We start from the raw sequence: 16,269 nt of genomic DNA on the forward strand, positions 1-16,269 counted from the left end.
CTGTACCGAGTTTAGCAGGTACTGACTCCCGTACCGAGTCAGCCGCTACTGACTCCCGTACCGAGTCAGCAGGTACTGACTACAGTACCGAGTCAGCAGGTACTGACTCCCGTATCGAGTCAGCAGGTACTAACTCCCGTATCGAGTCAGCAGGTACTGACTCCCGTATCGAGTCAGCAAGTACTGACTCCCCTACCGAGTCAGCGGTACTGACTCCTGTACCGAGTCAGCAGGTACTGACTCCTGTACCGAGTCCGCAGGTACTGACTCCTGTTCTGAGTCAGCAGGTACTGACTCTATCCTGTACAGAGTCAGCAGGTACTGACTCCTGTACCGAGTCAGCAGGTACTGACTCCTGTACCGAGTCAGCACGTACTGACTCCTGTACCGAGTCAGCAGGTACTGACTCCTGTACCGAGTCAGCACGTACTGACTCCTGTACCGAGTCAGCAGGTACCGACTCCTGTACCGAGTCAGCAGGTACTGACTCCCGTACCGAGTCAGCGGTTCTGGCTCCTGTACCGAGTCACCAGGTACTGACTCCTGTACCGAGTCAGAGGTACTGACTCCTGTACCGAGTCAGAGGTACTGACTCCTGTACCGAGTCAGCCGGTACTGACTCCCGTACTGAGTCAGCAGGTACTGACTCCCTTACCAAGTCAGCAGGTACTGACTCCCGTACTGAGTCAGCAGGTACTGACTCCCGTACCGAGTCAGCAGGTACTGACTCCTGTACCGAGTCAGCAGGTACTGACTCCTGTACAGAGTCAGCGGTACTGACTCCTGTACCGAGTAAGCAGGTACTGACTCCCGTACCGAGTCAGCCGGTACTGACTACAGTACCGAGTCAGCAGGTACTGACTCCCGTATCGAGTCAGCAGGTACTAACTCCCGTATCGAGTCAGCAGGTACTGACTCCCCTACCGAGTCAGCGGTACTGACTCCTGTACCGAGTCAGCAGATACTGACTCCTGTACCGAGTCAGCAGGTACTGACTCCTGTACCGAGTCAGCAGGTACTGACTAAAATACCTAGTCAGCCGGTACTGACTCCTGTGCCAAGTCAGCAGGTACTGACTCCCGTACCGAGTCAGCCGCAACTGACTGCTGTACCGAGTCAGCAGGTACTGACTCCCGTACCGAATCAGCTGGTACTGGCTCCTGTACCGAGTCAGCAGGTACTGACTCCTGTACCGAGTCAGCATGCAGGTACTGACTCCCGTACCGAGTCAGCGGTTCTGACTCCCGTACCGAGTCAGCGGTTCTGATTCCTGTACCGAGTCAGCGGTACTGACTCCTGTACCGAGTCACCAGGTACTGACTCCTGTACCGAGTCAAAGGTACTGACTCCTGTACCGAGTCAGAGGTACTGACTCCTGTACCGAGTCAGCAGGTACTGACTCCCGTAACGAGTCAGCAGGTACTGACTCCTGTACTGAATCAGCATGTACTGACTCCAGTACCGAGTCAGCGGTACTGACTCCTGTACCGAGCCAGCAGGTACTGACTCCCGTACCGAGTCAGCAGGTACTGACTCCTGTACCAAGTCAGAGGTACTGACTCCCGTACCGAGTCAGCCGCTACTGACTCCTGTACCGAGTCAGCCGGTACTGACTCCTGTACCAAGTCAGAGGTACTGACTCCCGTACCGAGTCAGAGGTACTGACTCCTGTACCGAGTCAGCAGGTACTGACTAAAATACCTAGTCAGCCGGTACTGACTCCTGTGCCGAGTCAGCATAGGTACTGACTCCCGTACCGAGTCAGCCGCTACTGACTCCCGTTCCGAGTCAGCGGTACTGACTCCTGTACCGAGTCAGCAGGTACTGACTCCAATACCTAGTCAGCCGATACTGACTCCCGTACCGAGTCAGCAGGTACTGACACCTGTACCGAGTTAGCAGGTACTGACTCCAGTACCGAGTCAGCAGGTACCGACTCCAGTACCGAGTCAGCAGGTACTGACTCCTGTACCGAGTCAGAGGTACTGACTCCTGTACCGAGTCAGCAGGTACTGACTCCTGTACCGATTCAGCAGGTGCTGACTCCCGTACCGAGTCAGCCGCTACTGACTCCTGTACCGAGTCAGCGGTACTGACTCCTGTACCGAGTCAGCAGGTACTGACTCCAATACCTAGTCAGTCGATACTGACTCCCGTACCGAGTCAGCAGGTACTGACTCCCGTACCGAGTCAGCGGTACTGACTCCTGTACCGAGTTAGCGGGTACTGACTCCAATACCGAGTCAGCAGGCACTGACTTAAGTACCGAGTCAGCAGGTACTGACTTCAGTACCGAGTCAGCAGGTACTGACTTCAGTACCGAGTCAGCAGACACTGACTCCCGTATCGAGTCAGCAGGTACTGACTCCCGTATCGAGTCAGCAGGTACTGACTCCCGTACCGAGTCAGTCGGTGCTGACTATAGTACCGAGTCAGCCGGTTCTGACTCCAGTGCCGAGTCAGCAGTACTGGTTCAAGTACCGAGTCCGCAGGTACTGACTCCAGTACCGAGTCAGCAGGTACTGACTCCGGTACCGAGTCAGCAGGTACTGACTCCAGTACCGAGTCAGCCAGTACTGACTCCAGTGCCGAGTCAGCAGTACTGACTCCAGTACCAAGTCAGCAGGTACTGACTCCAGTACCGAGTCAGCAGGTACTGACTCCAGTACCGAGTCAGCAGGTACTGACTCCAGTTCCGAGTCAGCAGGTACTGACTCCGGTACCGAGTCAGCAGGTACTGACTCCAGTACCGAGTCATCCAGTACTGACTCCAGTGCCGAGTCAGCAGTACTGACTCCAGTACCAAGTCAGCAGGTACTGACTCCAGTACCGAGTCAGCAGGTACTGACTCCAGTACCGAGTCAGCAGGTAATGACTCCAGTTCCGAGTCAGCAGGTACTGACTCCAGTACCGAGTCAGCAGGTTCAGACTCCAGTGCCGAGTCAGCAGTACTAACTCCCATATAGAGTCAGCCGGTACTGACTCCCGTATGGAGTCAGCGGTACTGACTCCCGTATGGAGTCAGCGATACTGACTCTCGTATGGAGTCAGCCGGTACTGACTCCCGTATGGAGTCAGCGGTACTGACTCCCGTATGGAGTCAGCGGTACTGACTCCCGTATGGAGTCAGCCGGTACTGACTCCCGTATGGAGTCAGCGGTACTGACTCCCGTATGGAGTCAGCGGTACTGACTCACGTATCGAGTCAGCCGGTACTGACTCCCGTATGGAGTCAGCGGTACTGACTCACGTATCGAGTCAGCCGGTACTGACTCCCGTATGGAGTCAGCCGGTACTGACTCCCGTATGGAGTCAGCTGGTACTGACTCCCGTATGGAGTCAGCGGTACTGACTCCCGTATGGAGTCAGCTGGTACTGACTCCCGTATGGAGTCAGCCGGTACTGACTCCCGTATGGAGTCAGCCGGTACTGACTCCCGTATGGAGTCAGCCGGTACTGACTCCCGTATGGAGTCAGCGGTACTGACTCCCGTATGGAGTCAGCAGGTACTGACTCCGGTACCGAGTCAGCAGGTACTGACTCCAGTACCGAGTCAGCAGGTACTGACTCCAGTACCGAGTCAGCAGGTTCTGACTTCAGTACCGAGTCAGCCAGTACTGACTCCAGTGCCGAGTCAGCAGTACTGACTCCAGTACCAAGTCAGCAGGTACTGACTCCAGTACCGAGTCAGCAGGTACTGACTCCAGTACCGAGTCAGCAGGTACTGACTCCAGTACCGAGTCAGCAGGTTCAGACTCCAGTGCCGAGTTAGCAGTACTGACTCCCGTATGGAGTCAGCGGTACTAACTCCCGTATGGAGTCAGCGGTACTAACTCCCATATAGAGTCAGCCGGTACTGACTCTCGTATGGAGTCAGCGGTACTGACTCCCGTATGGAGTCAGCGATACTGACTCCCGTATGGAGTCAGCCGGTACTGACTCCCGTATGGAGTCAGCGGTACTGACTCCCGTATGGAGTCAGCGGTACTGACTCCCGTATGGAGTCAGCGGTACTGACTCACGTATCGAGTCAGCCGGTACTGACTCCCGTATGGAGTCAGTGGTACTGACTCCCGTATGGAGTCAGCGGTACTGACTCCCGTATGGAGTCAGTGGTACTGACTCCCGTATGGAGTCTGCCGGTACTGACTCCCGTATGGAGTCAGCCGGTACTGACTCCCGTATGGAGTCAGCCGATACTGACTCAAGTATCGAGTCAGCCAGTACTGCCAATTTGTCTCAGATATATATATACAAGATTTATTTCTTGCCATCTCGCTCATTCATCCACACATCTCCAGCTGACTCACTTCCAGAAAACTATTTTACTGCTAAATGAATAGCTGCATCGAATGGAAATAACTTTGCTAAATTCTTTCTGCCTTCTCCTGGAATCGAACCCGAGCCCATAGGAGTACGGCCCTCGGGCGTTGACGCAGGGCCGCGAGTATGTACTCATCTAGATGTGCTTGCAGGATTGGGCTGGGCATTGAAATACCATTTATTGTCAGTTCTAATACTGGAAACGTTCTTCCTGATGTCTCAATGACTCATCTGCTTCTAAAGTTTCCATCTTCGACCCCTCGTTCAACTGTTCCTAATCTTGAACACTGTTTTTTTGTCTACTATGTCCGTCCTACTTACTTCCATCAGTGTGTTATGATCCAGTTCTCTCAGTTTTCCTCATTGCTCAATCCCCCTCAACTCCAGAACGAGTCTCGCTGCATATCTTTGGACCTTTTCTTGTTTTTCCTTGTCTTTTTTCATGCTAGGGATGCATATTCAAGAGTGGGTCTCACCTTCATTGCATAGGGCCTGGAAAGTTTCATTTCCCAAGTTTCTGAAGGATACACGGATATTGGCAAGTATGCCATACACAGATGTTGTTATTCTTTTAATATGGGATTCTGGCATCAGATTTGGGATTATGTCCACTCCCAGGTCATTCTCCTTTTCTGATTGAAGAAGTGGTCTTCCTCTCATCCTATACTGCCGTACTGGTCTTCGTACTCCTATTCCAATCCTCATAACTTTGTAATTGATTTGGATAAATTCTAGATGCCGTTTTCAGACCCTTCTAGAGTGTGTCCTAATCCTATTGCAATGCATAAACAATCTAACCCTGACCTGAGTCTTCTCAATAGTCTTGCATCATTTGCAATCATTGATATAAAGGAGCAAATTTCCTGTATCAGCTCGTTGACATATATTATAAAACAGGATGGGTCCTTCTTCCAAATATGTCAGCCTGCTTTCTAGTTTGAGTAGGAATCTTTCATGCAGGACCATTTCAAATGCCTCCTGACAGTCAAGGAATATGCTGTCTGCCCATCCCTTTCTCTCTCTCTTTTATCTGATTTATGTCATCGTATTAGAGAACTCCAGCAAGTTTGTCAGACAAGATTTTCCTCTAATAAAACCATGCTGGTGCCTTGAGACAAAATGTCTCTGTCCTAAAAGTTGTAATGCCGTGCTCGAATCAATGTCTCTAGCAACTTGCAGGGAATATTTGTTACTGACATGGTTTGTAGTTTAATGGTGTTTGTTTTCCCTCTTTCTCGTAGATTGGTACCACTTTAGCCATTTTCCAGCAGTCAGAAAGTTCTCCTGTTTCTAGAGAGGAACTAAATATTATTGCTAGTGGGCTGCACAGTACTTCAGCTGCCTCCTTTAGCATCCATGGCGATATTTTGTCTGGCCCCACGGCTCTTGTCACATCAAGTTTCTGCAGTTGCTTCTTTACTCGCTGCTATTTCAGCGAGACTTTCCTATAGAATTTCCCTTTCAGTTTGGACTCTAGGCTCTAGTGGCAAATCAGGCTCTAGCTTGAAACCTTCCTGAAAACTTTAATTCCTCATAATGCTCCTTATCATTTTTCGTGTGTCCTCCCTCACTTTTGACAAGTCTGATAACATGCTCATTCACAGTCATCTTCCTCCTGATATATCTATAAAGGGTTTGGGCTGGGACTTAGCCTTGTATGCTATGTCATTCTCGTACTTCTGTCAATCTACTGTGTACTATGTACTCATTTCTGGCCTCTTTGTATGCATTGTGATTTCTATCTGTTCTGTTTTCTCTAAACTTCTTCCATGCTATTTTGGTTCTTCTCTTTACTTCCGGACACTCTGTTAGCCATGGGGCAATACTCGTCTTGCTTTCCTTAACCCTTAGTGGTGGTATAAATCTTTCTTCAGCTTCTTTCAGTTTGTCCGTTACATAGACAATCATGTAATGTGCTGATTTCCCTCTGAGTTCTCTTCCACATTCTATCCGCCCTGACATTCTCTACCTTTCCAGTATTCTCCTCTCCTGTATGCTAGCCTTACATTCTCCCCCTTGTTACATCTTTATGATCTTCATTGTTACAATATATATAATGATTAAAGCACAGTGGTCACTGACTCCTTATGGCTTTTTATAGTCAATATTTTCAATGAACTCACATAGTTGTGCTTGCGGGGGTTGAGCTTTGGCTCTTTGGTCCCGCCTCAACTGCCATTCAACTGGTGTACAGATTCCTGAGCGTATTGGGCTCTATCATATCTACATTTGAAACTGTGTATTGATTCTGCCTCCACCAAATTACTGCCTAATACAGTCCATTTGGTAACTACTCTGACCCTAAAAAAGTTCTTTGAAACGTCCCTTTGGCTCATTTTGGGTACTAAGTTTCCACTTGTGTCCCATTGTTCGCGTACCACCCGTGTTAAACAGTTTATCTACCCTGTCAATTCATATGAGTATGACACTTCACTATGTCGTTCTGTGTGAAGACTAGTACTAGCCTAGCTGGTTGGTCACAACCCCTTCTCCAGGTTTCCTCCCTGTCATGTTGCATCATGAAGTTCTTCTCTTCTATTTCTACAAGCTTTGCTCTCCATGCATCATCTTCTCTTGGGTTCATTGTTTCCCAGATGATATTGCCATGGGTTAAAGTCTCCCATTACCAGGAGGAGGCAGGTAATTATCAGGGGAAAGCACCAAGCTATTACGACCATATAATACTTGGAAGGGATCAGGATAGAAAATAGGGATGGGACGGGGGGAATGGAATAGTGCTCAAATACTTGGACGGTCGGGATTGAACGCTGACCTGCACGAAGCGAGACAATCGCTCTGCCGTCCAGCCTGGTCTATGGGCGGGACGCATAGCTTTTAGTCTATGGGCTGTGTCTGTCACGCCTTTGGAGGATATTCAAGCATTCTTTGTGCCTAATTTCATATTTTTGCCTGGATCTTCTGTGGTTCTCTGGGGGTTATAGATTACAGCTACAATCATTTTCTCACTATTCAATGAAAATGATCCCCCACAATACAATCCCTGTAGTTGTTTGCCACTTCCTAAGATCCCGGTTCTCTTCACTAGAGGGCCACACCACCTCCTCCTCTGTAGTCTTTCAATTCTTATTATTTGATGTTCCCTTGAAAATATCGCATTTGTTAATCATAATAGTTTGTTTGGTCTCAACTAAAGCTATTACATCAGGGTCGGTTTCATCAGTTCATTCTTTGAGTTCCTCTGCTTTATTTGGCAATCCTCAACATTGTTTAACCAAACTTCAAAGTCTTTATAGTTGTATTGTCCTATAACTGTCTAGTTTCCACCCTAGGTATGGAGGGAAATGTGGGAGGAAGTATGGATGGGGATGGATATTTGATTTCTGGCATGCTTGGCCTGGGGAAGGATCTGAAAGTGCTGTGGGTATTCCCTCCTTGTCAGGCCTAAGAGCTGCATCCTTCTACCTGTGGCTCTGGTTGTTCTTTCATCATGTTAATATTAGTATGTTCTCGCAGTGCACTGATACTATGAGGGTATTGCTTTCGCGTTTTCTCGGGGTATTGAAAGTTTCCAGTCACTTGTCTCATTCTCTCCTCTTGCTGGCTACTGCCCACTCTCCTCCCTTCATTCCTTCTCTCTTTGCCCTGCCCCTTCTTTGTTCTATCTTTGTATTTCCTCCTTGCTCATGTAACTTTCAAGGTAGAACTCAGAACAATCCCCCTCTTTGTTCTGAAATCTCGTTTTTGGTTCATCAAGCTTCTTGGAGCTACTTTATTCATAAATATCATTATCAGTGGTCTGGGATTTCTGTATCCTCATGACAACAGCCAGTTCATTTCTAACAATTTTCTTCCAGTCTCTAGATGGCGTAGACTTCTGAGGAGTTCCATGACTGATTCTCAATAAAATTGCATACACTCTGACTTGGTCTCTGCTGTTCTTACTTCAGGCAATCCCCGAATGATTATCGATCTCTCCTTTGGTATAATTCTCCTAGTCTGTTCTTTAATCTTTTGTTAATGTACTATTTGGAGGGCACCATCTATCATCTATTTTTTTCCACTGCATTGTTGCTATTGACTACTTGGGACCCATGTGGTGCCATTAAAGGGTTTAGGTTTTCAAGTTTAGCCACATTGGTTGCTAGCCTCTCCCTGCACAGTAGCGTTTCAATATGTTTTCTTTGTTTGGGCCTTGTTTATGTCATCTGGTAATTATCTTATTTTTTCACCATTTTGCATCTAGCTCCTGTACTTTTTTCTCCTAAGTTACTCACATCTTCTCTATTTCCTTCTGCCAAAAGTGCTTAGCTTCCGCATCCTGTTTCCCTTCGGCACTGTTTTTAACTCAGCTGTCGCCTCCCTTATTCTAAAATTTCGTAGTTTTTCTCTAATTTTGGATAAATTGATTTGAAATTTCTCAATTATATCCTCAATCTGTTTCTTGCAGTCATCCTTCAACAACATTATCGCCTGATTTCACCTTTGGTGAGACTTCTCAATCTGCGCCTTTATTTATTCAGATAAAGATACATACATTGAAAATTAGTTACAAACATAATGTCGGATTAATAGAGGTAGTATATTATGTATGAGTTACATACAATGCCTGAAGCCACTAATACACACAGCGTTTCGGGCATTTGCTCCATTATGTCTTCCCTTTCCATTTGAATACATATTCAAATGGAAGCCGAGGCTTCCTCCTCTTCCCTTCCCATCTTGCTGCGCCTTTCCCTGCTAAGCTTTCACTTCCCTACTATGGTTTAATGTCAATTCAGAGATACATATACTATGAAGGTAAGGTATATATAAGGACAGAGTAGAATTTATATTGAACAGAGTAGGATTTATTTAGAATAGAATCGAGTTTATATGATAGAGTCGATATATAAATGTTTGTTTGTATATTTGAGTTACCTATCAATACCTTGTGCATATAGTCTTAACATTATCGATGAAGTTGTTCAGTGTATTCCAGGTGTTCACCACGTGTGTGTTGCGCCATTAAGTTATCTGTCAACTTGTTTACTTCACCTTTGGTAATAAGCTAAGTAAATGAACAATGCATAATGCAGAGAGTCTAGCTTGTTTGCCTTTATTATCTTCTTTTTTCTTTACCTTAATTTTTCATGTATTCCTCCATATATATTTTCTTATTGTCCTCCCTAATCATTTTCATCATCTTTGTTGTTTCACTTCATAATGGCGGCATTCTTCCTAGACCTAATGATGGACTTCCTCTTCCTCTGTTTATTATTATTACTTTTTTGACGTTATTACTTTTCTAGTTTTGTTTCGAAGAAAGTCAACAGTCCAGCCCCTCTTGATCCTCACGCAGGGCGCTGAAGATTGGAGACCGAGAGATTGAGTACAACCCCAGCTTCCAGCTGATCCTGCACACCAAGTTGGCCAACCCACACTACAAGCCCGAGCTGCAGGCCCAGTGTACGCTCATCAACTTCACCGTGACCAGGGACGGCCTGGAGGACCAGCTCCTGGCTGAGGTGGTTAAGGCTGAGAGGCCAGACCTCGAGGAGCTCAAGGTCAGCACCTGCAACACCAGAGCCACCATTCATCAAGCAGTTACGCAACTACTTAAGGACCTGCACTCTTTTCCCAATCTTAGACGGCTTTGTTAACATATATCTTCTTCTTCTTGAGATGATTTCGGGGCTTTGCAGTGTCCCCGCGGCCCGGTCCTCGACCAGGCCTCCACCCCCAGGAAGCAGCCCCTGACAGCTGACTAACACCCAGGTACCTATTTTACTGCTAGGTAACAGGGGCATAGGGTGAAAAACTCTGCCCATTGTTTCTCGCCGGAGCCTGGGATCGAACCCAGGACCACAGGATCAAAAGTCCAGCGTGCTGTCCGCTCGGCCGACCGGCTCCCTATATATTGAACACGTTATGAGCACCGAAGCTCTGGGAGGCTGTTTATAACAATAATACTATTTTATTGGGAAGTTTCGATGCCCGTAAACTGTTTAATAAATGTTAACAAAGCCGCCAAAGATTGAGAAAAGATGTAGAGGTTCTCAAGTACTTGTGTTACTGGTTAATAAATCCCGGCCCTGGTTCACGCCTCTACAACAGGTACACACTCTTGGCTCTAACTATATATGTCTTAAGGCTTCCCATCATTATAACAAACTCCCGGGTAAATATTAAGAGGGTCCCCATTATGGCCAGGGGTCCAGCCTCCGCCTGATGAGTGGTCCCCATTATGGCCAGGGGTCCTGCCTCCGCCTCATGAGTGGTCCCCATTATGGCCAGGGGTCCAGCCTCCGCCTGATGAGTGGTCCCCATTATGGCCAGGGGTCCAGCCTCCGCCTGATGAGTGGTCCCCATTATGGCCAGGGGTCCTGCCTCCGCCTGATGAGTGGTCCCCATTATGGCCAGGGGTCCAGCCTCCGCCTGATGAGTGGTCCCCATTATGGCCAGGGGTCCTGCCTCCGCCTCATGAGTGGTCCCCATTATGGCCAGGTGTAAGGTAATCAGGCAGGTCAGGTGGAAGGTAAAAGGCAGGTTAAGAATAAGGTAATCAGGGAGGTCAAGAGTAAGGTAACGAGGCAGGGAAGGTGTAAGGTAACGAGGCAGGGAAGGTGTTAGGTAACCAGGCACGAACAAACTGAGGAAACATGACAGGTCAGGAGTGAGGTAACATGACAGGTCTGGAGTGAGGTAACATGACAGGTCAGGAGTGAGGTAACATGACAGGTCAGGAGTGAGGTAACATGACAGGTCAGGAGTGAGGTAACATGACAGGTCAGTACTGAGGTAACATGACAGGTCAGGAGTGAGGTAACATGACAGGTCAGGAGTGAGGTAACATGACAGGTCAGGAGTGAGGTAACATGACAGGTCAGGAGTGAGGTAACATGACAGGTCAGTACTGAGGTAACATGACAGGTCAGGAGTGAGGTTACATGACAGGTCAGGAGTGAGGTAACATGACAGGTCAGGAGTGAGGTAACATGACAGGTCAGGAGTGAGGTAACATGACAGGTCAGGAGTGAGGTAACATGACAGGTCAGGAGTGAGGTAACATGACAGGTCAGGAGTGAGGTAACATGACAGGTCAGGAGTGAGGTAACATGCGAGGTCAGGAGTGAGGTAACATGACAGGTCAGGAGTGAGGTAACATGAGAGGTCAGGAGTGAGGTAACATGACAGGTCAGTACTGAGGTAACATGACAGGTCAGGAGTGAGGTAACATGACAGGTCAGGAGTGAGGTAACATGAGAGGTCAGGAGTGAGGTAACATGACAGGTCAGTACTGAGGTAACATGACAGGTCAGGAGTGAGGTAACATGACAGGTCAGGAGTGAGGTAACATGACAGGTCAGTACTGAGGTAACATGAGAGGTCAGGAGTAAGAGTAAGACCATATACAGGTAATGAACAGTGTTCCTTAAAGACTTCCTCAAGACCCTTCCTGCTGGAGGACACTGAGTAGGTTTTCCTTACATGGTGCCCTCAGAGGCTGGGTGGTCATGTACACCATGTACACGAGTGCTGGTGCTGGGTGGTCATGTACACCATGTACACGAGTCCTGGTGCTGGGTGGTCATGTACACCATGTACATGAGTGCTGGCGCTGGGTGGTCATGTACACCATGTACACGAGTGCTGGTGCTGGGTGGTCATGTACACCATGTACATGAGTGCTGGTGCTGGATGGTCATGTACACCATGTACATGAGACCTGGTGCTGGGTGGTCATGTACACCATGTACACGAGTGCTGGTGCTGGGTGGTCATGTACACCATGTACACGAGTCCTGGTGCTGGGTGCCCGCCAAACACACACCGAAACTACGACGTTGGTACAACGTTCGAACAAGTTTTAACACCTCCTAACCAGTTATAACAACCAATATAGCAAGTTGTAACAACTTTCTAATACGTCATAAACACGCTAAGCCAAGTTGTAACAACTTTATTACAAGTTATAACAAGCGGAAAATAGAGACCTGGCGCTGGGTGGTCATGGGTTTCTAGTACTTTTCCAGTACAGTGTGACGAAGCTCTCCTGTGTGTTCTTCCAGTACAACCTGACGAAGCTCTCCTGTGTGTTCTTCCAGTACAACCTGACGAAGCAGCAGAACGACTTCAAGATCCAGTTAAAGCACTTGGAGGACGACCTGCTGAGCCGGCTGTCGTCAGCAGGTGGGAACTTCCTAGGAGACACAGCGCTGGTGGAGAACCTGGAACACACCAAGGCTACCGCCCAGGAGATCCAGGAGAAGGTCAGCTCTCCGTCACTTACATTACAGTTGTTATTGTAACAAAGATCGCTATAAATGCATAACTCTTGTCATTGTTGGCGGAAATGAGAGGGTTGTTGAGGGGAATCTCCCCCCCCCCCCATGACAGACTTAATTGTACTGACATATCCTATACTACGCCATTTGAAATAAAAGTGGTGGCCGTTCCGTCCGTCAGGAATGCTTATCAAATGGAAACTTTCGACTTGATAAGGATGCAGAACAGACCGGAACGTTGTCATTTTTATTCCATATGTGTGGGGTCGAGTATTTTATTTTTCATGCCTGTTACTGTGTCGTGGTCGTTGTATATACTATCATAAACGTCTTAATATTTAGTCAAAACGTAAGTATTTGTACATCATGTACAAATTTCTACAGTTCAAATGTAAATAATGGAAACTGCAGAAGAGGTTTTGGCTCATTCTGTGAGTACAGAGTACTGAGGAATTAGTAAGTACAGAGGAATTAGTGATCAACGCCCAGGTTGACGTTGGTGTGGATCACTAATTCCTCTGTACTTAGTACCAGCCAAGGAAAGTATAAAAGTCCCGTTTGGCAATGGTTAGTTGCCTCTGGAATCTCTTCTGTTCAGGCTGTCTCATAGTATGGTTATCTTCTTGAGGTTATCTTGAGATGATTTCCGGGCTTAGCGTCCCCACTGCACGGTCCTCGACCAGGCCTCCTTTTTGTTACACATCCCCAGGAAGTAGCCCGTAGCAGCTGTCTAACTCCCAGGTACCTATTTACTGCTACGTAAACAGTTGCATCAGAGTGAAAGAAACTGCCCATTTGTTTCCGCCTCCACCGGGGTTCGAACCAGGAATCTCGGGACTACGAATCCCAAGCGCTGTCCACTCATCTGTGAGCCTAACAGCTGGCCACCCTGGGCCTGGTGGATAAAGCTTTGGCCTATTTTTGACTGTAGGGTCTCCCTAACTGCTGACACAGTGGCGTTCCGTAAGTTGCTCAGCTGGTGCCCTTCTACGGGTCGTAGCACCGTCGGAAGAGAGCATTGTCTGTGAGAAGTGTGCTTGGACTAGGTGGTCCTTCACTGATTTCCCTCTTTTCCAGGGTACCATTGTGGGTCTCTCTGGAAAGAGTGGCCAGATTCCGTTAATTTTGGGCAATCGAAGAAGGGAGCACACCTGTGAAAATAGGTAAGTCTGGGCAAAGCCAGGCACCTTGTGAGAAGGTATAAAGCATCGTGATCATCCAAAGATCCTATTTTTCCCTCCATCCTCCTCAGGTCGTTCAGCTTTTCTTCGAGGACTACCTCAATGGCGCCTAAGCCCAGAGGTGCCCCAAGCAGCACACTGTTGGTGGGAGCGATCATTGGGGCTCCTGGCAAATAAGATACGTACTGCATCTATGATTGGTTGGCTAGATGAGATGATTTCACACTTTGATGGGTTCAGGGTGAGGCCTTACTTCTCTCCCTTAGATTTCACTAGCTGGTATATATTATATATATGTTCATACACAGTGAACATAAAAATGAAAAAAGAATAATGAAAGAAATAATCCGTAAAGGAGTAAAAAGCATTACTTCTAACCAAAACATAGACCTCATCATATTCTATAAAACCAAGAAGACTACTGACCTCCTTATCAAAAACAGACCGAAGCCAACGAAGAACACTTTACAGCAGTCAAGCGTTGTATACATGTACACTTGCCCCCACGAAGGGTGTAACCTTCAATCTAAGTACATAGGTATGACGTCGACCAAGCTGACGAGGCATTTGACCTGTCATCTTCAATCTGGTTATCTTGAGGTTATCTTGAGATGATTTCTGGGCTTTAGTGTCCCCGCGGCCCGGTCCTCGACCAGGCCTCCACCCCCAGGAAGCAGCCCGTGACAGCTGACTAACACCCAGGTACCTATTTTACTGCTAGGTAACAGGGGCATAGGGTGAAAGAAACTCTGCCCATTGTTTCTCGCTGGCGCCTGGGATCGAACCCAGGACGACAGGATCACAAGTCCCGCGTGCTGTCCGCTTGGCCGACCGGCTCCTTACTCCTTCTGGTGTCCCCAGAGATCACATGAGACAGGCCCATGACATCACCCTAACAAGAGAAATGTTGAATAAAAACATTTGTATAATAGACAAAACCCCAAGATGTAAGAAGATTACGAATTCTTGAAGCAATCCACATAAAAATAGAACAACCCGCCATAAATACTCAAATTACAGAACTATTCGCTGTACCCACCATGAGAGTAAGAACAAGACCAAGAGAAACAATGGGCAGAGTTTCTTTCACCCTATGCCCCTGTTACCTAGCAGTAAAATAGGTACCTGGGTGTTAGTCAGCTGTCACGGGCTGCTTCCTGGGGGTGGAGGCCTGGTCGAGGACCGGGCCGCGGGGACACTAAAAAGCCCCGAAATCATCTCAAGATAACCTCAAGATAACCTCAAGACGTGAACATGACGATGCCAACATAGAAGACACTGCTCGACAAACAACGCCCACTACACCTGATTAATCTTTGTATGTGTTTTGTACTCTATTTTCCCTTATTCTACTCCTTTCTTCTCTATGCCTTACTCTTTACCCTTATGTATACCCATTCTTTTCACCTCACCCCATTGTTCCATCAATTTCTGTTCACCTGACCCACTATTAGTATAAATATTATGTTCTGTACTGTAACATACGGGCTCACCATAGCCCGTGCTACATGGACTGAGTAGCTAAATCTTTAACAACAACAACAGCTCTAACATGCAACACACACCACCGCTCCTGTACGAGGTAAGTCCACTACGGGCTCACCATAGCCTGTGCTACTTGCCCCACTACTGTTCCAGGTAAGCTACGGGCTCACCATAGCCTGTGCTACTTGGAACTTGTTCCGAATAACTGAATCTATAACAACAACAACAACTGTAACATCACTTGAGAATGAACATCACTCTATAAATAACATCACTTGAACCATGTAGGTTCGAAACGTTGTGCAATTTTATAAAAAGTGTAATACATTCTACAGTTATTAACTTCATTTTTTTCACCTCGAAAACCAACATGACATTTGGAGAACTCTTCTTCCAACTACAGCCTGATGTAAGGGCACTAGTTAGAGGGATAGAAGCCCTAAACCAGAAAATAGTTAATGCAGAATATGCTGTCATACTCAATGAGACATGTATAAAAGAATACCTGCTGCCAGTATACAACATAAACACATATATATATATGTCGTACCTAGTAGCCAGAACGCACTTCTCAGCCTACTATGCAAAGCCCGATTTGCCTAATAAGCCAAGTTTTCCTGAACTAATATATTTTCTCTAATTTTTTTCTCATGAAATGATAAAGCTACCCATATCATTATGTATGAGGTCAATTTTTTTTTATTGCAGTTAAAATTAACGTAGATATATGACCGAACCTAACCAACCCTACCTAACCTATCTTGGATCTGGGGTGTCTCCAAGATACTCGGTGTTGAGGCTTTGTGCCGAAGAACGTGTTGTGACACAAAGACCATGAAGGCAGCAGAGTTCTAGCAGACGTTGCTTGTTCTCATTCATCCTCCCTATGCCGAATTGACCCAGACAAGTGGGCTAAATGTTGTGCTCGGCACCCACTCTGGCGTTGAAGTCGCCGAGGATGAACAGTGGCTCCTTTACAGGGATTCTCGCTATGATTCTGTTGAGGTCATCGTAGAATTTTTCCTTTGCTTCTGCTGGAGAAGTCAGGGTTGGTG

General features: G+C 47.3%; 1 protein-coding gene across 1 annotated transcript in view; it reads left to right on the forward strand.

Moving 5' to 3' along the window:
- LOC138368501 (dynein beta chain, ciliary-like) overlaps window positions 1-16,269 on the forward strand; it is a 255,884-nt gene that overhangs the window by 98,647 nt on the left and 140,968 nt on the right. Inside the window, exons 15-16 of the mRNA XM_069331025.1 lie at window positions 9,623-9,827; window positions 12,369-12,533. Coding sequence (XP_069187126.1) covers window positions 9,623-9,827; window positions 12,369-12,533 — 370 coding nt within the window. The remainder of the gene's footprint in view (window positions 1-9,622; window positions 9,828-12,368; window positions 12,534-16,269) is intronic.

The sequence above is a fragment of the Procambarus clarkii genome, chromosome 25 (genome assembly GCF_040958095.1).
Source record: "Procambarus clarkii isolate CNS0578487 chromosome 25, FALCON_Pclarkii_2.0, whole genome shotgun sequence".
Classification (NCBI taxonomy): Eukaryota; Metazoa; Arthropoda; class Malacostraca; order Decapoda; family Cambaridae; genus Procambarus; species Procambarus clarkii.